This window comes from Megalobrama amblycephala, linkage group LG10 (genome assembly GCF_018812025.1).
Source record: "Megalobrama amblycephala isolate DHTTF-2021 linkage group LG10, ASM1881202v1, whole genome shotgun sequence".
NCBI classification, from domain to species: Eukaryota; Metazoa; Chordata; class Actinopteri; order Cypriniformes; family Xenocyprididae; genus Megalobrama; species Megalobrama amblycephala.
Window position 1 is genome coordinate 37,775,910 of NC_063053.1, and position 23,945 is coordinate 37,799,854.

Genomic DNA, 23,945 nt, shown 5'->3' on the forward strand with positions numbered 1-23,945 from the left:
TTTCGTAGTCCTCGTGCTTGAAATGGAGACTACATATTCTGCGTTTTTTAGCTTTTCTATAACGGTGTCATCTCCAAACTGTTTACATCGCAGCCACTCTTTAAAATCTTTAACTTAATCGGAAAATGATGGAAACTTACTTGTCCTTTCCTGGTTTTGGGTGTACATCCAGGCACAAAGCAATTTAGCACCATTTCGCTGTAAATGTATGAACTAACTCACGATTTATAGAATTAATATGTAACAAAGCAAGCCTAGTTGTTTGAATTTTCCTGGTAATTCCGCCTGTAACCGATAGGCGTGGTTTGGGCGTGGCCTCGCAAGGGCAGCAAAACAAGTGCATTCTGGGAGTTGTTGTCTTTCATCCACATTAGTCAAAAATACATTTTCTGCCTTTTCTCAGTCTAGAAAGCTCCAAATTCAAAAATAATTTCACATTTCTACTACATAAATGACCATTTTAAATACACATTCATCTTTCCAGGGGTGAAGTACCCCTTTAACTATGACTGCTCTGAAGCAGGAAAGTCTTGAGAGAAGCAGGTTATCCCTGTACATTTTCTGTTGATATGAAAAATTGTGTAGATTTATCAATATAGCGAGTCTATTACGATGTTATGATGAACTATAAGCTTTCTCCACTGACGTTCTGAGTGTTCAAAGCGTTTCTGAGGATACTGATTGTTAGAAGGCAACGGTGTGTGTAACATTAGCAACACATTATTAGTTGTTTGATAACGTTGTCAAGCAAAAGGCTAATCATATTAATTCATATTAATGAATGCAGATCTGTCGCAAGGGCTGTGTCAAGCGCATAGGGGCTCGCGCCAAAGTAAAGTGACAGCTGACTTGAAGTAAAGCCAATAAAGTTCATGTTTTTGTCCTTCGAAATACTTTAATACCATAAAACGTAGCTATAACTATAAAACAATATTGCTCTGAGCGTGTGACCGTGATTCATGTGCATATTCAGTCAGTGTGGCATCGCACGTCAAGTTCTGAGAGAGATATTCAGTCCATTATAAATTCTGATTTTGGCCGCCTCTGGAATGGATCAAACCATAGATATTACCTGATAAGGTCAAGTAAATACGCTGGAAATCCGCGCTCATTCAAGGATGTGCGGTTATTTAATGTAGCCTATATCCACTACAAAAACAACAAATTGCTCGTCACTATAGCAACACTAGACTCTCCGAGCTGGCGTGAGCGAGTGGAGGCGGGGCTAATTTGCATATTCTTTGATCTGTATATATTAAATGAGGCAAGGGTGTAGAGTTACATTCAAGCTATTTTAAGGCATGAAGAATTTTTTTTCACTTGAATTTTTTTTTAAATATGTCATTTTGGTGATCAAAGATGAGTTTTAAGGGATAAAGTAATTGACTACAGGGGGACTTTAGTAAATAAACAAAAACAGACTGTGACTGTGAGATGTATTTAAAGGCCACGTTCACACTGTCAGTTTTTGGTAATTCCTGCTGCATTAAAAACTGCAATAGCAAGTCACACAATCCTTCAGGAAAAAAACCGAACAATAGGATTTTTTCCAATTTACAACTTCTAAACAACACGAAGGAAAACATGTTGAGGGGGTAACGAGAAGACGTCACATGGCATGGATTTCAGCAACAAGACGAAAAGACATAAGTTATAGCTACATCACAATCTCATCAGAGCACATGTTGTAACTCAACCAAGTTTCACTTAATTTCAAACATCTTTGTAAGCTTATTTAGAATAAAGTCAAAAAGCCTAAAAAAAAGTGCCACTATTATATGAATTTAGAATATTTCAGATGCTTTTTCATTTTCATTTTAAAGTTATTGCTGTGTTTTAAATTGCACAATTGTTAAAGGGTTAGTTCACCCAAAAATGAAAATAATGTCATTAATTACCCTCATGTTGTTCCACACCCGTAAGACCTTCGTTCATCTTCGGAGATATTTTAGTTGAAATCCGATGGCTCAGTGAGGCCTGCATAGCCAGCAATGACATTTCCTCTCTCAAGATCCATTAATGTACTAAAAATATATTTAAATCATGTGAGTACAGTGGTTCAATATTAATATTATAAAGCCACGAGAAGGAAAACAAAATAATGACTTATATAGTGATGGCTGATTTCAAAACACTGCTTCAGGAAGCTTCGGAGCGTTATGAATCTTTTGTGTCGAATCATGATTCTGAGCACCAAAAGTCACTTGATATTAGCAGTTTAGCGGTTTGCCACGCGATTTGAATCATGATTCGACACAAAATATTCATAACGCTACATGAATAAAAATTCACACAGATTGGGAAAAACATGAACTATCCCTTTAAATATTGTAGCCATGTGAATTTGTTTGCTGTACATTGAACGGTTTGTACAATGTTTTGGTGAAAAAACATTCTTTTAATGCTTGACTAAACTGTTTTATACAACTTTCTACACATGAATCAAACATAGCCTAATAAAAAAATTGAAATGACATTAGCAAAATCTTATTTAAAAACAAGAATTGAGCAAAAAAAAACAAAACAACAACAACAACAATTACCAAAAATAAATAAATAAAACAACAACATTATATAAAACGGCTAAATACATGAATTCAAATATAAAATACAAATTAAATAACAAATGACACTTTTGGTCTCATGCCAGCATTGTAATCAGTAGTACTACATAACTTACTCCTCAGATGTAATGTTTGTAACAATGTATAATAATGTGCAAAATAACTTTTCAAGTGAGCAAAAACATTGCATAACAAATATATAATTGTCATAGAATTATCTAACAATAAGCAATACAAACACCTGTTAATAATCAAATAAAACAATTATCTCAGGGAAGGAAACTGCTATGAAAAACTGTTGAGCCTTCTGTAGGCGTTCCCTCCAAAACTCAGGGTTTGGCTCAATTCTAAGAATGACACAGTCTTTGAGTGTCCAAACCACAAAATCGCAGTAGTTGCTTTTTGACACAAATATGTGTCTGAACTTGAGTGTAATATTGGTGGTTTTGTTTTAATTGTAACTTTCCATCAATAAGTTTGAGGTAGAAATCTATGGCCAAACATGCCTCCTGGATGGTGTTAGTTTTAAACTCGGATGGGCACTTGTTCTTAACACAGCCTTTACCACAGCAAGTGCATGTTACTATGCCATCAGGTGAAGCACCAATTTCAGGGTAAGTAGGGTTTATGAAAATCCCACATGCTGACACATGATGGTTATTGTGTTGTCCCTTGGTTTTTTGAATGTAGGCTTTTCTTGCTGCATCTTCATGTGTTGTACTGAAAATTCTTATATTGCCTATATCAGCCCAGTTATTTAACACATTTTACACTCTTTCATGTCATTTTAGGGTTGCTGTTTTATTGCCATGAACCATCTCAGTCAGGACGTTCTAAAACGCTTAATTTTCTAAAACAGTTATTAACAAACCAGACTTAGTGAACACCATACTAATAATGCATAATATGTACAGAAAAGCAGATGAGCCCAGAATATGAACGCAGCATGTTTAATTAAACATTTTCCTCCCATTAAGAAAACGCTTAACATGGCTTAATGTATTAAGACAGTAAAAGACCAAACCAGTAAACACTATACTAATAAAGCATTCTATACAGAAAAATGGTTTGTGCAGAATTTGATCTTTTAATATTACTAAGTATGCTACATTAAGCATTGCATTAAATTCTGGGCTGAACTGCTTTGCTGTACATAGTATGGTTTATGATGTTTACTGAGTTTGGTCTGTTAATATCACTGTCTTAGTACATTAAGCCACGTTAAGCGTTTTTTCAGGGGTCTATCAGGATCCTTAGGAATATGATAACATGATTTCCCCTTTGCTTTCCCTCACCTGTTCTGGCATCCTGGCACACAGCAGCTGTCCACCATGTTGAAATAGTAAGGTCTGCAAAATCTCAACAGTCTGGTTTTAAATTATTGTTCAACCACTATCAATACCAATGGTACAATTAACATGGCCTTAATGAAGGCAGTTAAACCTGAAATAAGGTTTTGATCTATGTGACCATTATGAGGGCAAATAAATGTTTCATTAAATGTTATAAAATAAAGAATAAATATTTAGGACAGTTTGCTTGACCTTTATGAGGGAAAATAAACATATAAACAGTCATAAATTGTTCTAAAATAAATAATTATTTAAGACATTTTATGTGTCCTTTTTAAGTAGGCAGATAAACCTTTTGAAATAAAGAAGAATCCTTGGACTATTTACACAATTTTTATTAAATACAAACAAATGTTTATAGAATAAAATAAAATTCTTAATAGAAAAAACAAAGGATATTTAGTACAATATTTACAAATAAAACTATTTACACTGAAGGATTTCCTTCATTCCTCTTCTCCTGCAGCCACTCTTCTAGTGTCTTTCCCTCTGCCGCGCTGGCAGTGGAGCAGAGAGGGACGCTGGCTGTGGAGCAGAGAGGGATGCTGATGGTGGAGCAGAGAGGGCAGCCGGCTGTGGAGCAGAGAGGGATGCTGGCTGTGGAGCAGAGAGGGATGCTGATGGTGGAGCAGAGAGGGCAGCCGGCCGTGGAGCAGAGAGGGATGCTGCTGGTGGAGCAGAGAGGGACGCTGATGCTGGAGCAGAGAGGGATGCTGGCTGTGGAGCAGAGAGGGATGCTGGCTGTGGAGCAGAGAGGGATGCTGGCTGTGGAGCAGAGAGGGATGCTGCTGGTGGAGCAGAGAGGGACGCTGACGCTGGAGCAGAGAGGGATGATGCCGGTAGAGCAGAGAGCAGCACATCTGCCTCCAGCTTCTTCCTGTAGTTGTTGTACCTGTTTGAAATGACAGAATTAATAAGATGAACAGAATCTGAGAATTGTAAAATTACTTTTATAGCTGGCTTTCAAAGAAACTACTTACCAGACAGAAAGCTTCCGCTGATTGACCTCAAACAGCTGAATTCTTGTCCGTCCCTTCAGTGCTGGGCAGTTCCCCACTAGTCTCCGTATGGCCTGGTAATCATGTAGAATGGCAGCCCAGCGGTTCATTGAAATGCCCCACTTCACCTTCCCCGCTGGATGAATGGAGCAGAGCTCCAGACATACTGCCTCTACAATCCTACTAATATTCGGCCACTGCGCAGGACCCGAGCCCTGCCCCAGAACACACCTGTAAATTAAAATAGGGGATTATAAAGCATAAAAGCACAGTCATTTATATATTTTTACAGCTCAAAGTGTGCAAATGTTTAACTAACCGCTTCAGGCCCTCTTTTCCATGGCAGGTGGAGGTTTTGGAGTGGGTGGCCTTGAACCTGCCTTGCAAAAGCCTTTCCTTGTGTCTCGGCGGATAGGAAACACCCTGTCTGTCACTGTCCGGCAGTCTGTCCCACAGGCGAACAATGTCAGCGGCTTCCCTGTCCGAGATGCAAGGCTTTTCCCTCAGCTCAACAAGATATCTGGCCAGGTCCACCACTCTGTCAAATCCTGGAGTCCCGTCTGGTCCACTGCACACCTAACAAGGAGAAAGAATATCAGTTAGTATGGATGAAAAAGTCCTTCAAGTGATGCCATGGCAAAGGATGCTTGCATGCATACATACTTTCTGGGGCTCAGGTGTCACTTCCTGGGAGGACTGAGAGGGTGACGGTGAATCCCGAGACAAGCACATAGCTTCCTTCGTTGAGATTAAAGAAAGAGGGGAGATGGTGTGGTCCTGCTCCTCTGCCTCATCCCCAAATCCCTCATCTTCTACATCTCCCAAGTCCGATGGGATTCCGTCTGGGACATCTGGGTCTCGCCCAAAGTTCTCCCTGAACTCCCAGGACTGCTGCGAGCACAGGTACTCCACCCCGATGAGCTCGCCTGACAAAAGGAAATTAAATAGAAAGCAAGGTTGTAAAACAGAAGTCTGTACATTACAAAAACAACAAAGCATGGCATTATAGACACATACCTGTGTACTGTCCTGGCTTGGAGTGGTCTTGCACAAGACTACAGCCAAGAAGACGCTGGCTGAGCTCATTGAGGCTGTGCTGGAGTGAGCCACTGTAGCAGCGCAGCGACGAGGGAGCATCATGTGTGACGGCAGCAGCAGCGCGGTCCTCGTTCCACCGCTCCAAACCCTCAAGCAGATAAGCCTGGAAATTTTCCAGGTTAGCGCTTGTTCCTGATTAAAAAAAGGAAACATTAACACTAATTAATAATTACAAATGACATGAAATAGACTATCACAAAAACACACTTTGAGGTGGATGTGTGTAATCTTACCGGGTATGAAGCGGTTGAGGTGGTTATGGAAGGTCTCCAGGGAAGTTGACCCCCGAGCGCAGCGGTAGACAGGAAGTGTGAGCCCTCCCGTTGTAACACTTCCTGTCTGGGTATACAGCTGCACTCCCGGAGGGTCCTGGATGCAGGGAAGATGGCACCTTTGAGCGTCCCAGATGACGTCCATCCTCTCCTGGTCCACCAAGGGGATGCCCATGGTTTCCCTGGCGTCCTTGAAGGCCTCCAGCATCTGTCCGATCAGCTGCTCGGTCTCCTCCACGCCACGTGTGCAGCGGCGGCAGTGCTGCGCCAGCTGTTTGGAGGTGAGCCTGCTGGTCAGCTGCTCATCAGTGAGGCCTCTGATGCCCTGCTGTTGCTCCAGCTCCCTCCTTTTCGCCTCCTTCAGCAGGGACAAATCTCCCTCGTCCCAGACAAAGATGCAGGCAGAGAGCTTTGCCATGAACAGATCGTAGAGCGGGTGGCTGTCAGTGTGTAGACCTGCAGCGAAGCGCCGCATGAAATGCCACACATCAAGACGAACCACCAGATCGCTCCAGCCGCTGAACATGGCAACTGCTCTTGATGTTCCCACAGAAGAGCAGCAGTCTCGGTCCACGTACAGGAGCGTGGGGGGAGCGACTCCAGCCGCCTCGTACCTCCTCACCAGGCCCGTGGTCATGGGCAGCAGTCCCTGACCCTTATGTGAGGTGAGCACCGACATCAGGACCTGTCCGTGCTCATTGCCCACATTGGTGACCCAGGCTGCGGTCCCAGCTGCAGCTCCCACCAGTTTTTTGACCACCTGTTGTTGGAAAACAAAACAATTCAGTGAGCTTCAAACATGCCTTACATATACAAAGGATCAAATCTATTTGACAGTTACCTGTTTTGTAGAGTCCATTTTCAGGATGGACCCAAAGACAGATGTGACCCTGGCTTTTAGCTCACTATACCGGGACCGGACATCCTCCGCGTGGACAGAGAGGAGCCACTTGGCAGTTGGTACAGGTGGCATCGGAGGTGGAGGCGTGATGGGCCGTGTGGTGGTGCCCTGGAACCGGTCGCACGCAGACAGGTACTGCAGGGTCCTCTCCATCCAGTCCTCACTGTGCTGTTCACAGAGTTTGTGATATAGCATTGTGGCACTGTTGCCGAGAGAGCGCTCCCTCATCAACTTTGCCACATGTATATCACAAGAGAACCTAAGTTTACTAAAATTCATTTAAAGTGTTTCTTTTCCTAGAGCAAAGGTGTGATGTTCCCCACACACAAAAACACTGGGCTCAATGGGGGGTCGTTAACTCCTAGACAGGTGACCGCTGCAGTGTCTCAAGGTGTTGGAATGCTATTGTTCTGAGTTTGACACCTTTGAAAGGTCAAGCTAAGTTCAATGAAGGGTCGTTCACACATTCTGAAGAGAACCTTGACTGCCAGACACAGTGTCTTGTGAAAAAATTTCTAAAGAAAGATAAGGCTTGTTTTGTGTACAAATTACATGTAATTAATTTTTAAAAGTTAATGTTGTTTCTTTTATAAAGTAACTAAAGTTGCATTACTACCATTACAGCCTAGTTAGTGGTGTAACATTTAGTAGTTAATTGCACCTGGTTATGTATTTTTGCCTATAATAAGAACAATTTTTGATGACTCACCGGTAAGTGAGAATAGCTGGGAACATCCTGCGGTGAGCCATATCCAGCTGGTCCAGGATGGTGTAGGACCACGCAGCCAGCTTCTTATGACAGCGCTGACACTCCAGGTATTCCGTCGCCAGAAAATACCAGCCGTGAAAGTTCAGCACCCGCCTCACTGTCTTGTAGAGCCCACAAGCTGTAAGTCGTTGACCGGACCGTCTGCAGTTTGGCGAGCTGCAGATCAGCTTGTAGGACCACATCCTGTAGGGCATCCACAAACACAGCGGCCAGGTGAAGAACACGTCCGGCGATGCTGGAGGCTGATGATACTGCAGACATGGCTGGGGAGGGTACCACCACATCTGCAGGTTATCCGTCAGCACTGCCCTTCCGCCCTGGTTTCGGAAGAGGGAGCGGCCGATCCACTCGTGTTGTTCCTTTGGAAGGGAGCGCTTCCAGGCCTCAGGGAGAACAACCTAGAAACACAAAAATATGTTATATATGAATAATAACACATGAGTAATTTAATAATAAATATATATATAGCACACTTCTGGTGTGAAAACTGTACCTCAGAAGCCGCTGAAACCAGCCTTTGAGCGGCTCTTTGCTCCAAGCGATGTGAGCGGATCGGTGTTGAAGGTGGTGGTGGTGGAAGTACTGTGAAGGACACATAATTGTATTTTTGTAATTAGTACTAATGATTTAATTTTATTTAATAATTCTATTAAATGTATTTGTGATCAGATATGATCAGGTGAGCATGATTTTAGATTTTTTTTTTTTATATATACACAGAAAAGAAAAAAAAACACTCACCCTGTGGCTCCACCTCCATGGCTGAAGCCAGAAGATCTTCATCTGCTGGCTCTGAGTGCAGAAAATTGACAATGTTATTTATAATTACATTAGAATGTGCATAGAATTACACCAGGTATAGATTTAAAACCTCACCATGTGCTGTGGCTGGCTGGGAGTGGGAGCTTTGTGTGGGAAGAGAAGAAGCCGGACTTGAAGGGTGTAGGACAGGCTGGGATGCAGAAGATGCAGAGGATGACTTTCTTCTCTCTTCAGCCCTAGTTTTCTTCTGGTCCCTCTGCAAGATGTATTTCTTCAGCGCATCCATCTTGCTGCCCACACTGGTGTCCTGGTTCCTGATGAACTCCACATAGCTGCATAAGAAACAAAATAATATACATAAGAGTAAAATACACACCAAACAACAATACAATTAACAAGCAAGCAGAAGCATATATTACCTTTTCCTCTCCCTGTCCTTGGCCTCATAGAGCTCCTTGAAGGTGTTCTTCCTGTGGACCCCAAAGCCCACCAGACAGTCACCCTCACAGCCAGGTAACGTTCCCTCTCTCTGCCTGCGCACTTTGATGGCTTCTGCGACCTTCTGGAATGTGCAGGCATACTTGAGAACGGCATCTTTGTTAGCCATGAGGGCACCTCTGTCCAATCTGCCAGCCTCGCGCTCCCGCTGATGCCCAGACAGGACCATGAGGGAGTAACCAAGGTCATTCTCCAGCATCCACTTGAAGGTTTTCCCTCTGTATTGACCAAACTGGATGGCACTTTGACTTGCCAGCAGCAGGTCATCAAAGGGATCCCCTCCGCCATGGATAACCCTGACCTTGGCCTCCCCCAGCACAGCCTCAGGGTCCTTTGGTACAAAGGGCACCCCTTTAACCACTTCTGAAAGGTGGACTTTCTCCACAGTGGCTGCCTGCTCAGATTGCCTCAGCACCAGCTCTCCAGCCTCAAAGCGAAGGTCGGGCTTGCTTTCCATTCTGCAACAGTAAAGAATGACAAACAATGCACTGAAAACCCCATACACAAAATAAATATTTATGGAAAATACGTAACTGGCTAATTGGTGGCATACATAAACAAAATACTTATGAAAAAGGTAAATTCAGGGGCATCGTAAGAGGGGGGAAAAGGGTCACAGAGTGCATGGGGCCCTGGCGTCTGAGGGCCCTCAGCGATTATTATTATACAATTGTGCACGTATACAATGTGTCTGCACTATTTCTCTGTTCGCAAGCTTTGGCACAAGTCTGTGTAAACGCCTCGCAATTTGCATGATTTGATTTGTTGTCTAGGAACATTGCAAAGCGCTAAATGGCTGTGAGGGAAAGTGGACGCGCCGGACTCCGGATTGTGGTGATCTTTGAATCGCGCCGCTGCCGTTCAAGCTAAGATCTGGCAAAAAGTAAACAGTAAGCGAAAACAATTCCTCATAAATTTCTTTCCAAAGAGACAGAGTGAGAACCTATATTGTTCGAGCGAGGCGACGGCGACTTATATGCTGCTGTTTACATTGTGTAAATAGATGCTTGCTGAACGCGAGTCTGCATTTTCCTACATAATGAGAAACAACTTGTTAAATGCTCTTATCGTACTCTAAAGACCGAAGTAACAGGAAAAGTGTGTGACAAATCTTTAGAGATAAATTGTAAATATGGAAAACAATATGTAAACGATGTTTGTGTGGATCTTAAATTATATTAATATGAGCAAACTTGGTCATATCATTTTAAGATAGTGTGATGATAATAAAGTAAAAACACACATTACACATTAGATAAAATGCTTATTTATATGCCTATTTTAAAAAGCGATTTAAATAAAACGTCAGAAAGGATAAAATATGTTGACTTACGTGATCCGCAAAATTAATAAACTAAAAAAAAATGTAACTCAAAAACAATTAAAAACATTAAACACTTCATCACAACATCCAGATTCCAGGCAGCTATTGTTTACAAATCCAACACACTCTTAACATTTTACAGAAATGACAAAAATTATTTAAAATAAAAATTGTCCATCTCAGTAACAGTCATGAAAGATTAAAGTAATATCACAAGTGTCATTATTTCTATGTATACTATTCAGCAACTATTCTTAAACTATACACACATTATGATAGCATAATATCAGACATGTAGCCAAATATATGGCTCAGGATAATATCAATCCTGTGTTCATCATGCTTGTAGAGGTACCTACAGTGTTAAATACTTTAGAAAGATTGTAATGTTTTGGAATATAAGGCACAATGTCTTATAAAACTGTCATTTTAATGCACAATTCAAACGCAACAGTGTTACATGATATATAGTACAACTGTTTTTTTAAATCAGTGAGTGCTCTGTGTATAATTGTGCACTATTATTTAAAAAGTGTGACATATATATACATATACTTATAAGGGGCCCTCACACACTGTCTTTGCATAGGGCCCAGGAATCGGTGCTACATCCCTGGGTACATTATTAGGGGTTTTGTAGTTTTTTTTAATTGTTTTTAAACGAATTTCGTTGTCTTTTCAAAATTGTTGATTATTAAAACTGACACAAAGTGAATCAAGGAAAATTCTGCATGTACTACGCATAGATAAAAGAAAGAAAAACGGTACATTTACTGGGTGTCGATGAAAATCATGAATGAAACTGTACTTTTTATATTGAAATCGGGTTAAACGTCATCATATTACCCCACTTTTGTTCTCCTGCCTCTTCTGCATGCATTACACATTAGATAGAATGCTTATTTATATGCCTATTTTAAAAAGCGATTTAAATAAAACGTCAGAAAGGATAAAATATGTTGACTTACGTGATCCACAAAATTGCAGGGTTGCGAAAATGCAGAATTGGTGTATAAAAATTCCGATCGCGGGGCAAAATTGCAGAAGAAATTGCGGGAGTGCGTTTTTAAAAAAACGTTTGTGTTTTGTGGCTTAAAACTGACGAAATCGGCGGAGAAAAACAGCAAGATAGTGTTGATCCGGGGGATTCTGACTGAGCAAATGATGTCCGAGTCGACGGCGGCACCGGCGACGAGGCCTCGACCAATGGGAGCAACGAGCGCCTCTGGAACAATTCGCGAGAGCCAATGGGGGTCCAGAGGGAGAAACGATTCGTCCGGCGGCCAATCCGAGCGCGACACCTTCCCTCCTCACCTGGGGCACGTTCAAGCTCAAACCGGTGCGCAACGTTTTGCTACGGTTTCCGTGTTGAACGACATGTTTGCTGGAAACGGTGTGCAACGGGTTTGAGATATGTTTTCTCTTGTTTGGTCGGTGTGTCAGAAATGTTAGCCCAATCAGCATCACCATGCATATAAACCACGCCGTACTAAAGAAACAGCTCGTAAATGTAAATAACATTAAAATAAATTCACAAGAGCATATTATTAGGGCAAGTATATTGTTTGCACATGTTTATTTACATTACTGGCAAAATAACTTCAATAATAAGAGCACAAGTATAGACCTGGAACTTCTTTAAGTCTGTCTAAATATCATTTAGTAATTGGAATGTCTTCTGGTCCGTATTCTTAGGAAGGTGGGCTAGACACTGATTGTAACATAATTAAATACTATACTTATATATTTTGCTATTGTATTGTGGATACTTTCATAAACTTTCATAAACATCAAGACAAATGTTGGATCACAATAATTAGGAACCACAGTTTCCACAAATCCCGTCACGTTTTGTGACAGGGTGGTAAATTTAATCTCAAAATGTCCGCAAATCTCCCATGTGGTCAAGTTTCTCAACTAGCATACATGCATTCAATCTGAAATATAATTATCTTTGTATTAATAATATAAAAAAAAAAAAAAAAAAAAACAGTTTTCCCTATCTATTTTGCATGACGGGGTGGTAAGTTTAAGCTTGACGGGCCCTGCCTAACATGAAAAAGCAACAAATAAACAATGTAAAAAAAACTGTACATAGTTGCCTGCTTTTGTTCAAGGTGGCTATACAGTAAGGCTCAAATGATGTTACTTAGGCTTTGTGATTTCATTTAAAGGAACAGAGCATTATTTATAGATAAAACAAGTTAATGTGACGGGGGTGAGTCAAACCATAAAATATTTACAAAAAAAATAAGGTTTATTGTGAATAAATGTATTTTGTGTAAACAGGGACACACATATAATCCTGAAAATAGTATATGTTTGAAAAAAATATATGACTTATTTGGTGATATTTTAGATGCAAGTGTCATGTTGGTTAACACGGACATGTGAAATTGGCAAAAATGTAATAATGAAAAATGATTAAAAATAGTATGCTAATCTTCAAAAAAACCCATTTGATCATATATCATGTTAAAAAGAACACTTGAATTAATAACTTTAAGCTTTGGAAACAGACTTTGGGACATTTTTTGTGCCTTATGCATCTGATCAAATGTTGCGGACCCAAATGGCACCCGTTTCGTAGAATGACTCACGGGCAGTGACTGTAACATCGAGCGTATTGCAGTATTAAACATGTATTTATACCGATTTAATCAGGCTCCGAAAATTCTTCAAAAAGAACACAAAGAATGGCCTTCTCAGCTGCCATAGTTGCATCTCTTGCGTCATCAGAACGGGGTGTTCAACGCTCCACCGTTTCCGTTTAAAAAACGTTTTGCAACGTTTTGTCGGGGCTGAACGCAGCCCAGGCCTTCATCCTCACCTGTCTTGCTCTCTGTGTTCTACTGTGTCTCACCTCAAATTCTGTCATCATTCACTCACCCTCAAGTTGTTCCAAACCTGTATGAGTTTCTTTGTTCTGCTGAACATAAAGGAAGATATTTAGACGAATGTCAGTAACCAAACTGATCTCGCCCCCCATTGACTACCACATAGATCTGTTTGATGACAGAATTTTCATTTTTGCGTGAACTATCCCTTTAATGTGCTACAATATACTAAAAACATGAACCTGAATATACACATGATCTGTACTTTCGATCTTACACATTTTCTGATATTTTCACTCAGATCACAGATGAGATCCATCATTCTGCTGGGAGATCCGGCATACTCATTACGGCCATGGCTCGTGAAGGGTTACCCTGATACAGGAAACCTAAATGAAGACCAGCGCGACTTCAACCAGAGGATAAGCAGGGCTAGAATGACAGATGTGCATTTGGTCAATTGAAAGGTAGATGGAGATGTCTAGCCAAACGTCTTGATCTTGACATAGCTTTGGTCCCCACTGTTATTGTTACTCTGCATAACATATGTGAGAAGCACAATGAAACGTGGTGAGGATGCTGACGCAGTGGCTGCTGTGGACACTCAACCATTGACACTACACAGCGCTGAACATGGCCTCAGGACAGGAGGTCTGCTGGCGAGGAACTGGGTGAACATGCTCATCATAAGTAACTCGTGGACATGCTGTATTTTGAGCTGAAGCTCTGTGTCGTCTGTCTGCGTGAGAGAACTGCCAATCTTCTGAGTAAACAGCTCCATTGTGGATTCCACCTCGTTTTTCCATTTCCTCCGTGTTGTAGATGGACCTGTAAAAAACATGTTTATGTTTGGAGGAAACTGTTTATGACAGCAACTACATTTCTTTATAGGTTACTTTTGTACTTTTTCCATTTAACTACTGAAAATAATTTATAAACTGGACACACAATGACTGGTAAAACATAATCAAACCCTGCCCGTTTCGCCCTCCTGCTGGCGTGCACCAGGTGTTCTTTGATGGATGAGGTAGGCCTGTTGTCTCCTGAAGGGGTTGAGTGACTGAATGAGGTCTCAGGAGAGTCATGAGGATCATCTGGATAAAAACAAATCCATTCTTGACATATAAAAGTAACAACTAGAACATCAGAGAATCGTGCTATTTAATAGGTCAGTTTTGGATGTGTAATAAATGAATAAAGCAAATTCAATTTTGGATGTATAATATGTGTAAAACCTTTTGGATGGACATATTCTATTCTAGCCTAGCCTATAGGTACAGACGGGGGTGTAGCCATCATTTCAGAAGTGAGGGGGACAGAAATGTTTGGTGTAATACCAGTTTTTATCTGACATTTGTCTAATTGGCAGATTTTATATTTTCATCTCTTGTTTTTAATTCTAAAACAATTTTCTTTTAATAAGAAATCAAATACTCTGCTGAATAATAATAACCAATAACTGTAATTTTTTCCCCCTATATTTTATGTCTATATATTACATATCATGTTTATGATTGGTTTATGTACTACAAACACTTGTGCATTAAGCTCTCATGGATTTTACAATGTAAAAAAAAAAAAAGATCACAGAATAAGGCAGAAAATATACAGTACCTACCAAAAGTTTAGAAAAACATTACAATTGTTTAATGTTTTGGAAAAAAGTGTCTTCTCACCAAGGCTGGATTTATTTAATTAAAAATGCAGTTTAAAACAATAATATTGTGAATAAAAAGTAAATATTATTACAATTTAAAATAGCTGTTTTGTAAATTGTAGTTTGTATTCTAAAATGTTCAATATATGTATACGAATTATCAGCATCATTACTCCAGTCTTCACTGTCACATGATCCTTCAGAAATCATTCTAATATGATGATTTGCTGCTCAAAAAACATTTATGATTATTATGAATGTTGAAAACAGTTGTGCTGCTTCATATTTTTGTGGAAACCATGAAACCATTCGTTTGTGGTATGCAAATAAATGTTGCATGGACATGGACATGTTTTTTGGATCTACAATCAAATCATAATCTCTTTTATCTACTCAAATTGAGTAAAAGATCAAAGGTAGCCCCATCCACAGGGCACACTCTGCTATTACCTCACTTTTGCAAAGTATGACTGTACAAAAAAGCATGCATGTATCAGAATACTAATGTGGTTATGCTTTAAGTATATATATATATATATATGCAGATAACATTATGCATTTATTTTAAAACAATAGTTTGAGGCACATCAAAACTTATGAAGAGACAACCACAGCCTTGCGAAATATAACCAAGGTTTTACTACAGTAACTACAGTTTTATACCAACTATGTAACTAAGCAGTGGTGACAACGCATTAAATAACACAATAACCACGAAATTACCAATGCTTTGCTGCGGCATTTGTATTTTAAACATGATAGTTGTGGTAAAAGCATGGTAAATCAGTTCACAGGTACAGGTGCGGCGAACTGTACCTCTTCAAATCCAACAGGTGAAGTATGAATGTCAGCAAATCATGATGAAGATGACAATCCAACCAACAATCGATCACTGTCAACATCACCTGCCCCCAACTCACACAATGCACTGCCGGGTGGTCCCGCCCACAGGCCAATCGGGATGCAGGAAACATGGAACTTTTGTGAAGGACCAACGGCAAGCTACTCGCCATGACCATATCGGGAAGCTCGCTAAGTGAAACAGAGCTCGGACCAATGGCGAGCCAGACGATGGGTTAATCAGGATGCAGGAATAATGGAACAGCGGGAAGATGTGCTTGGTAAACCAAGGTGATAGCATCCACTATCCAGTGGGCTATCCTCTGCTTGGAGACAGCCTTTCCCTGCTGCTGCCCTCCATAACAGACAGACAGAGCAAAGCTAGGGCTGGGTCTGCCTCCTCCGAGGGCAGCACTTGCAGGCTCACTACCTGGTCTTTGAAAGGAGTGGCAGGAACCTTGGCCACGTAGCCAGGCCGAGGTTTCAATACCACATGGGTGTTGCCCGGCCTAATTTCAAGGCATGATTCATTGACCGAAAATGCCTGCAGGTCCCCTACCCTCTTGATGGAGACCAATGCGACCAGAAGCAAAGTCTTCATGGTGAGAAACTTTAGATGAACTGATTGCAAAGGCTCAAAAGAACCTGACGACCAGGTCATGCTTCCCAACCGACTTACCTCCTATGGGGTCGTGATAAGCAGATATTGCAGTAGCATAGACTTTGAGGGTGGAGGGAGACGGCCTTCGCTCCAACTTATGCTGCAGGAAGGAAAGCACAACACTGTTCGAACACTTTCAATTGATGGTCAATTGATCTGATATGAGAGCCAAGCATTCACATAATGCATCTCATATCAGATCAATTGCACATGACTATCTTTGCTTAATGTTATGAACAGCAGCTACGCTAATTATTCTCCATTTGCTTTTCTGTTTTGCCTCGGGACACCCGTCCCGAGGTGACTAGAGAGGACTTCAGCTTCAGTTTGGATCCAGCCTCTTAAGAAGACCTCAGATGACCAACAGGTCCCACTTCAGAGCACAAACTTGTCTCGTAGACAGTGCTCATGCCGAAGTGATGGTGTTAAGTACCTCTTGGGGTAAGTTACCTAGAACCTCTGCGTCCCATCCAGGGGCCAGACATGGAGTTTCCAGAGGTCTGGGCATGGATGCCACAGGGTGACCCATCTCTGAGAAAGCAGGTCCTTCCTCAGAGGAATCGGCCAAGGAGGGGCTGTCGCGAGGAGCATCCGTTCTGGGAACCATGTCTGGTTGGGCCAATAGGGTGCAACTAGCAAGACTTGCTCCTTGTCCTCCGTGATAGCTCGTTGGCCACATGGTTGAGCATGCATGGAATGTGAATGGCACGAAGCAACCTCAGATGCTTCTGACTCCAGAGGAGGAGATGGCGGGCGAGTTGCGAAATGCAACATAAGCGTAAAGCTCCCTGATGGTTGAAGTATGCAACGGCCGCAATATTGTCTGTGCAGACCAGCACGTCTTTGCCCTGTAGACGCTTTTTTAGGTGGCTCAGTGCAAGACCTACTGCTAGCAACTCTAGGCAATTGATATGCCAATGCAGATGGGGTCCCATCCAAATCCCTGAGACTGCATGCCTATTGTATGTGGCATCACACCATTGGCAGAGGCATCTGTGAATATCACAGCATGCCTGGATACTTGTTCCAGGGGTACTCCCGCCTGCAGAAACAAAGTGTCCAACCATGGGCTGAAGGTTTGGCAACAGGCCAGTGTGATTTCCACCCGGTGAGTGCCACGCTGCCACACCCATCTCTGGACTCGGCCGTGAAGCCAGCGCTGAAGCAGTCTCATATGAAGCAAACAGAGCAGTGTTACTGCCGCTGTGGCTGCCAAATGCCCCAGGTGCCTCTGAAAGAATTTCAGTGGGACCGCTGTCCTGCCTTTGAACGTGTTCAAGCAGTTAAGCACTGACCAGGCACATTCCTCTGTGAGGCATGCTGTCCGTTCAACCAAATCCAACTCCACACTGAGAAAAGAGATCCTCTGCACTGGTAAGAGTTTGCATTTTTTCCCAGTTGACCCGAAGACCCAACTGACTGAGGTGACTGAGCACCAAGTCCCTGTGTTTGCATAACTGATCTTGGGACTGTGCTAGTATAGTTGAGGATGAGGACGCCACGTTCTCTCAGGGGAACAGGGGCTGTCTATGTGACCTTTGTGAAGACACGGGGTGACAGGGATAGCCCGAAGGGCAGGACTTTGTACTGATATGTCCAACCCTTGAACGCAAAGCGCAGGAACGGCCTGTGTCTAGGGAGATTCGAGACATGAAAGTATGCATCCTTCAGGTTGATCGCTACAAACCAATCTTGGGGATGGATGCATTTGAAAATGCATTTCTTTATCAGCATTTTAAATGGTAGCTTGTGTAAGGCTCGGTTCAAAACTCTCAGATCCAAGATTGGTCATAACCAATAAACTGATCTTTAATAACTAACAATAACCCTAAACTGAACTTTTAAATTATTAAATGTATTAAATTATTAAATTACTAAGAGTAAAACGGGTAATGATACCCACTCAACACATGGTTAAAATATGTTTACTGTAGTGGTAACCATGGAAATTTACAAATACTATAGTTGAAAGGTGGTTGCTGTAGTAAAACCATGGTTCATTTTCATAAGGGACTAACAGTGACGGGCTGTTGCACCCATAAAACGCAACCTTTTTTATTTTGACAGTGTATGATTTATATTAACATTAACATTAGTTATAGAACATGATCAATATGAACTTTTAATGTTCAATTTAAATAAATGTAATAGCACAAACTATGTAGGCTACGATTTCTATTTGTTTATTTTGAAATAACATATTATATTTTTCTGATGTCTGAACAGCATTGTTCTGGGCTGTGTTTTCCAGAAGCATCAATGGTTACTTATGATACAAGGGAAACACAGCCCTGAATGCAGTGTCAGCAGTGAGCAAACGCAAAAAGTGCGCAAATTCCAAAAAGTGGGTACTTCTGCCATTAGTTCTAGGAACTATGAAAAGGTTCATCTGTTGCGAACGCTGTGTCCCCATCAGATGTGTTCGAGAACTTCTGTAGAACTTGAGATTTAATGTAGCACTTAAAGCAGCTGGTGGCCACACTAGATACTGACTGCTTTTGAGATTTTTGTATATTTATAGTGTGTGTTTTGCATTGCATGCAGGTGAGCTTGATCAGTGGCCCACCAGGACTGGATTTCAGGAACCCTGCCATATAGGAACATATTTTGCATATGTTGTCATTTATCAAGTTTCTGCAAATGTTTCCCTTTCCTTCAAGGACCTGTAAAGTATAATCTGTATTTTCTGTTCTGAACTGCTCTTTGTCTGACTGGGTTTGAAATTCAGTGTCTTCCACTGGTTTTGGATAAATCTAAAACAAAGTGGGTTTGTACATTAATTAATCTGCAAGGATCTGCTTTTATCTAACAGGAGTAATACAGGTTTATGCATTAGAAAAGACACTGTCGCCAGCTCTGAACTGCATGCACCTTCTGTTTATTCTCAGGTGTCACAGGCTGGCCCGAACGATCGGGTGGGACTGTCTTTGAGGATTGTCGCAACTGACCTTTTGTCAAAAATCTTCTATTGTGTGGCGTCATTACTATTATTTTACTGCTCCATGATCCCAAATGGTAAATATCAAACACGTATTGACATGATAACCAATGACAGCGAGCAAGCATCATTGTATGTTGCCTGCTTCTTTAGCTAAAACTTGACAGCCACAAAAATGCCATGAAGGAATATTGATAAAGATGATGACTCATATTCTTTTTTTTCCATTTTGTTTTTCACTGTAAAGCAGAATGCGTGGCAGGAGAGCCTGCTGACATCATACATTTTCCAACATTTGTTTATCTTCTCATGTCACATTTGATCTTGTGAGTCTCTGTGAGATCTCGTGTCACTGAAATTCGCTCCTGCAGTCAACAGGTGTGTGGTCTCACGGTCCGGTTGAATCATCTAGTATGTGCATTCAGAGGATTATAATGCTAAAAATTGGTTGAAACTGCAATGTAATTTATTATTTGCATCCAGCCATGCAAGTACAGTGTCCACCAATAACCTCCCCGCACACCTTAGAGATGTTTTTGACATCGTTTGACTTGCTTCAGCTTCACCAGACACAAGACAAATCTCGTCCACACTGTACAAACAAAAGCTCCCAACGTTTCCACTGAGAAAATAGTTGTAAGCATCCAGACTGACTGATGATTTTTTCCTCATCTCTCGTGTTGATGCACACCTTATCAACCAGATAATGATAGTCGTCTGGAAACATACTTCAGGTAAACGTTAAATGTTCTGTGTGAAAAGTTTGTTCCTCAAAGTCTAATTGAAAGAGTACAGCAATTCCACATCATTTATTTTCAGTTTTGTTTTTGTAATTCTTGTGTGATCGAGTCTCGTGTTTGTGAAACACGTTCAGTGCATTTTTCCAATTCTTGAATCCGCTGCTCACAAATACATCATCCTTCACATATTACCAAAGACACATGAAGCAGTGGGTAGAATCTTTCTTCTGTGAGTATTTGAGCCAACTATATCTTGAGATATTGTCCTTGATATTTCAGGTTTCTTAACTACAATTTTTGTATTCATTGACCAGACACTTTATCCAAACCTACTCAGATCACTTTCTCACCTGGATCATAATCTTGCTCTTCTTCATTCTACTCTGTCTCAGCTTCACTCTCTTTTCGATGTTTTCTGAGAAACCAAAAAAATTAATTCTAATTCACTCGACAATGAAAGACACTTATCAATAATGTCAGAACATTCGTCTCTTCATCCTTTGACAGTACCACAGCTTTTTATTGTGAATTGAAAGTGGAAACTAGCAGAAGATAAATGTGCAAAAGCACATTAGTGTCTAATCATCAGAGGTCATGGTCTTTACTCTCACCTGACAGCTGCTCATTTCCAGACATGACAAGTATTCCTCATAAATATCTTTTATTCATTTAAAAATACTTGAGACGAGAACATAGACAAACCCTTCATGGTGTTGTATTCACTGGATTCATCTTTCATCTAATGCTACTACATGAATTATACAGGGCTCCTGAGGTCGTACAAGCATCAGCATGTGCTGAATGCCTGTGCATATATCCGGCCCTAAGGGTCAGAGCAGTTCCCCTCCAGACCACCAGAGGACTGTCACGTCCTGACATTCCATGCCTAACCAGTTACATTTGAAGAGCAGAGCCTGATCTTTTACATGCTTTCTAAGCCATGGAGTTCTCATTGTTCTGCAGTTATAAGCAGTATAGAATTAATCTAGCCCAACTATTCTATTCTATTCTATTCTATTCTATTCTATTCTATTCTATTCTCAGTAGCACAGCTTATTGAAACAATGTAAATTGTGAAAGAACTAAATAAAATTGACGTTAACTGTCATTAAAACATGAATGGCATTAAAAATTCTACAGCAAGATAACAAGACATTATCCTATATTAAAATTGTAATAAAATAAAGTAAAACATTGATGAAATAAAAACTAGGCTACATTGTGTGCTTTTGCATTGTTTCTAAGAATATTTGTTCTGCAAGTATAAGCAGTATTGGATTTTGTTACTCAATTATTTATTCTATTTTCAGTAGCATGGCTTATTAAAACAGTGTGAATTCTGAAAAACGCTAAATAGAACTGACTTGAGCAGTGTAGAATTTGGTGCCCAACAATTCTATTCTATTCTATTCTATTCTATTCTATTCTATTCTATTCTATTCTATTCTCAATAGCACAGATTAATTAAGGGACTAAACTTGACACTAATTTACCACTCTTGGCCATGATTTTCATTACTGTTTTGACTTTATTCTTTGGAATAAATCTCAGCGTATAAATCTATTCATCATGTAGCGAAAACAGAAAACAAACAAACAAATTTTGGAAGTTGAAAGATATTCTCTCCCTGACAATATTTCAGTCCAAATCCATGAAGTTGCTGGTTTTAAATAATCATTTTTATTAAAAATTGCATTAAAATACTGGATCAGTTGTGTCATCTTAAACAAAAATACAAGCATTTTTTTATATATACAAATACAAAAATTACAATATATGAATTTAAACTGACAAGGAAAAAAAAAAAAAAAACTTTTTAGGTCTATGATCAACATCTGTTTGAATGGATATAGTCATCAAACCACACAACTGAAGCTTGCCTTTCTGTAACTTCCTGTCAAAACACTCTTAATACTCCAACATTGGTCACTTTTTTGCCTTGAAAAATATCTTGTACATTACGGTACCATCAGTCAGTTCATGCATGCATTAACAATCCTGTCTTCTGAACAAAAGCAAAATCCCGTTCTTCTAGCACATCATTTCAAAAGATTTTTCATTTACAAATAAACATTTTTTGCTTGACACCTTTATCTTGTGCAGAGAATTAGCTATAAGCTTTCCATATGAAAAAAAGATATAATAATTATGTAATTTTTCATATTATTTTGTTCAGCATGTAAAATATAAATAATCTTTAACTGAAAGAATCTATGTAAAAGCTGTAAGCATGTGTTTTCTCTCAGTCCGTCACACTTTAATCCAAAGTCACTGAACACACATTCACCGCCATCATTAAATGATCATTTCCACACTGAATTTTGTTTAAATTGCAAAATATCGAAGCTGGAAACATGCTGTCCTCTTCTACGCCTTTCATCAGATAGTGAGGCTTCTAACCACACTAAACCTGTGACTGGTAATGTGATCTTCCAGCATGGTTCAGTTACGTGGTTGGGAGTTGAACTCGTTGCAGATGTTGTGAATAATTTTTGGCACAAACTTGTAGAGGTTGTCAAACTCGTCCACAAAGAAAGAGTGCTCTCTGTCCGGGTCGGTGGCGATGTATTCCAGCTCGTCCTGCGCTGCCCAGGCGATGCCGATGGAGTACGCAATCACACCTGGTGCGAGAGAGACAGAGGGTACAACTTCCATCACATCACACCGTACAGACATGCTCTAAAATGGGCACTTTTATAATCCCAGTATTTCTATATACAGCCCTGACTGAATTATGATGTTTACTCTGATTCTGGATCTACATCCATGTTTGGTCCTGGAACAACATTCCTATAAAGCAGTCGCTGACGTTAGGTTTAATCCTCGTTTGCACCGCACCTCAACGTGTGCTTCAGAGAAGTTTATAGCAGAGCTGTCAGAATTTTTGAGATTGTTTTTTCCCCCTGCCATTCTTTGGCTTAGCGCTACAATATACGATCGCGCTATCTGGGTTTCCCTCACCAGCTCCGCAAAGTAAAAGAGAAAATGGTCCGCATGTAGGCCTGTCTTAGGATCAGACAGTCATTCATTCATTCGCAATCAGACGCAAAAGAGAAATCAATCTGGCAGTGGTGTGCTGTCTGAAGCGTCTCGACCGTCACGCGAACTGAACGCTGCTCCAGACAGCGCTGCAGTTCCTAATTGAGCTCTCCTAGCGTCTTAAAGGAACACTCCACTTTTTTTGAAAATAGGCTCATTTTCCAACTCCCCTAGAGTTAAACAGTTGAGTTTTACCGTTTTCAAATCCATTCAGCCAATCTCTGGGTTTGGCGGCACCACTTTTAGCATAGCTTAGCATAGTTCATTGAATCTGATTAGACCGTTAGCATCTCACTCAAAAATGACCAAAGAGTTTCAATAATTTTCCTATTTAACCATGTGCAATGCTATTACACAGCGTCGGCCTTAGTAACTACAGAAGAGTCAAGTTTTAAATAGGTAAAATGTTGAAACTCTTTGGTCATTTTTGAGCGAGATGCTAACGGTCTAATCAGATTCAATGAACTATGCTAAGCTATGCTAAGCTACGGTAAAACGGTAAAACTCAAATGTTTAACTCTAGGGGAGTTGGAAAATGAGCCAATTTTCAAAAAAAGTGGAGTGTTCCTTTAATATGTTATTTTACATTTGATTACTTTAGTATTTCTTAACTTAATGTTACCGTTCATCCTACCTGAAAAGCACTGTTTATTTCATTTATATTTGTTACCGTGTTATGTTTATTTAACTGTACG

General features: G+C 40.5%; 2 protein-coding genes and 1 long non-coding RNA gene across 16 annotated transcripts in view; 1 reads left to right on the top strand and 2 right to left on the bottom strand.

Annotated features, from left to right (window-relative positions):
* Positions 1-2,293: 2,293 nt before the first annotated feature.
* On the bottom strand, positions 2,294-13,667 carry LOC125277570. The gene is made up of 13 exons (XM_048206035.1): positions 11,507-13,667; positions 9,136-9,672; positions 8,831-9,048; positions 8,696-8,746; positions 8,448-8,536; positions 7,895-8,352; positions 7,126-7,444; positions 6,246-7,044; positions 5,932-6,144; positions 5,578-5,840; positions 5,234-5,490; positions 4,897-5,145; positions 2,294-4,808 (listed from the first exon to the last, which is right to left on the bottom strand). The coding sequence occupies exons 2-13, from the start codon at positions 9,669-9,671 to the stop codon at positions 4,391-4,393; spliced, it is 3,870 nt and encodes a 1,289-aa protein (XP_048061992.1). The 5' UTR covers position 9,672; positions 11,507-13,667; the 3' UTR covers positions 2,294-4,390.
* On the top strand, positions 7,202-15,232 carry LOC125277571. The gene is made up of 3 exons (XR_007186923.1): positions 7,202-7,317; positions 9,988-10,104; positions 13,677-15,232. It is a non-coding gene; the product is annotated as an uncharacterized LOC125277571 (long non-coding RNA).
* A 6,640-nt stretch (positions 15,233-21,872) lies between these two features.
* vit (vitrin) overlaps positions 21,873-23,945 on the bottom strand; it is a 32,137-nt gene continuing 30,064 nt past the window's right edge. For all 14 annotated transcript variants that reach the window (XM_048206043.1, XM_048206042.1, XM_048206041.1 and 11 more), the window contains one exon: positions 21,873-22,832. In XM_048206043.1, the coding sequence (XP_048062000.1) occupies positions 22,654-22,832 (179 nt within the window). In that variant the 3' untranslated portion in view covers positions 21,873-22,653. The remainder of the gene's footprint in view (positions 22,833-23,945) is intronic.

What these genes read in the sequence shown, in the direction of transcription:
- LOC125277570 (XM_048206035.1), bottom strand. Translation starts at nt 9,671, where the DNA reads ATGGAAAGCAAGCCCGACCTTCGCTTTGAGGCTGGAGAGCTGGTGCTG. An exon ending in AAGGACAGGGAGAGGAAAAG is followed by an intron (nt 9,049 to 9,135) that starts GTAATATATGCT and finishes TTTCTTATGCAG; the next exon opens with CTATGTGGAGTTCATCAGGA. An exon ending in TGACACCTGAGCCCCAGAAA is followed by an intron (nt 5,491 to 5,577) that starts GTATGTATGCAT and finishes TCTCCTTGTTAG; the next exon opens with GTGTGCAGTGGACCAGACGG.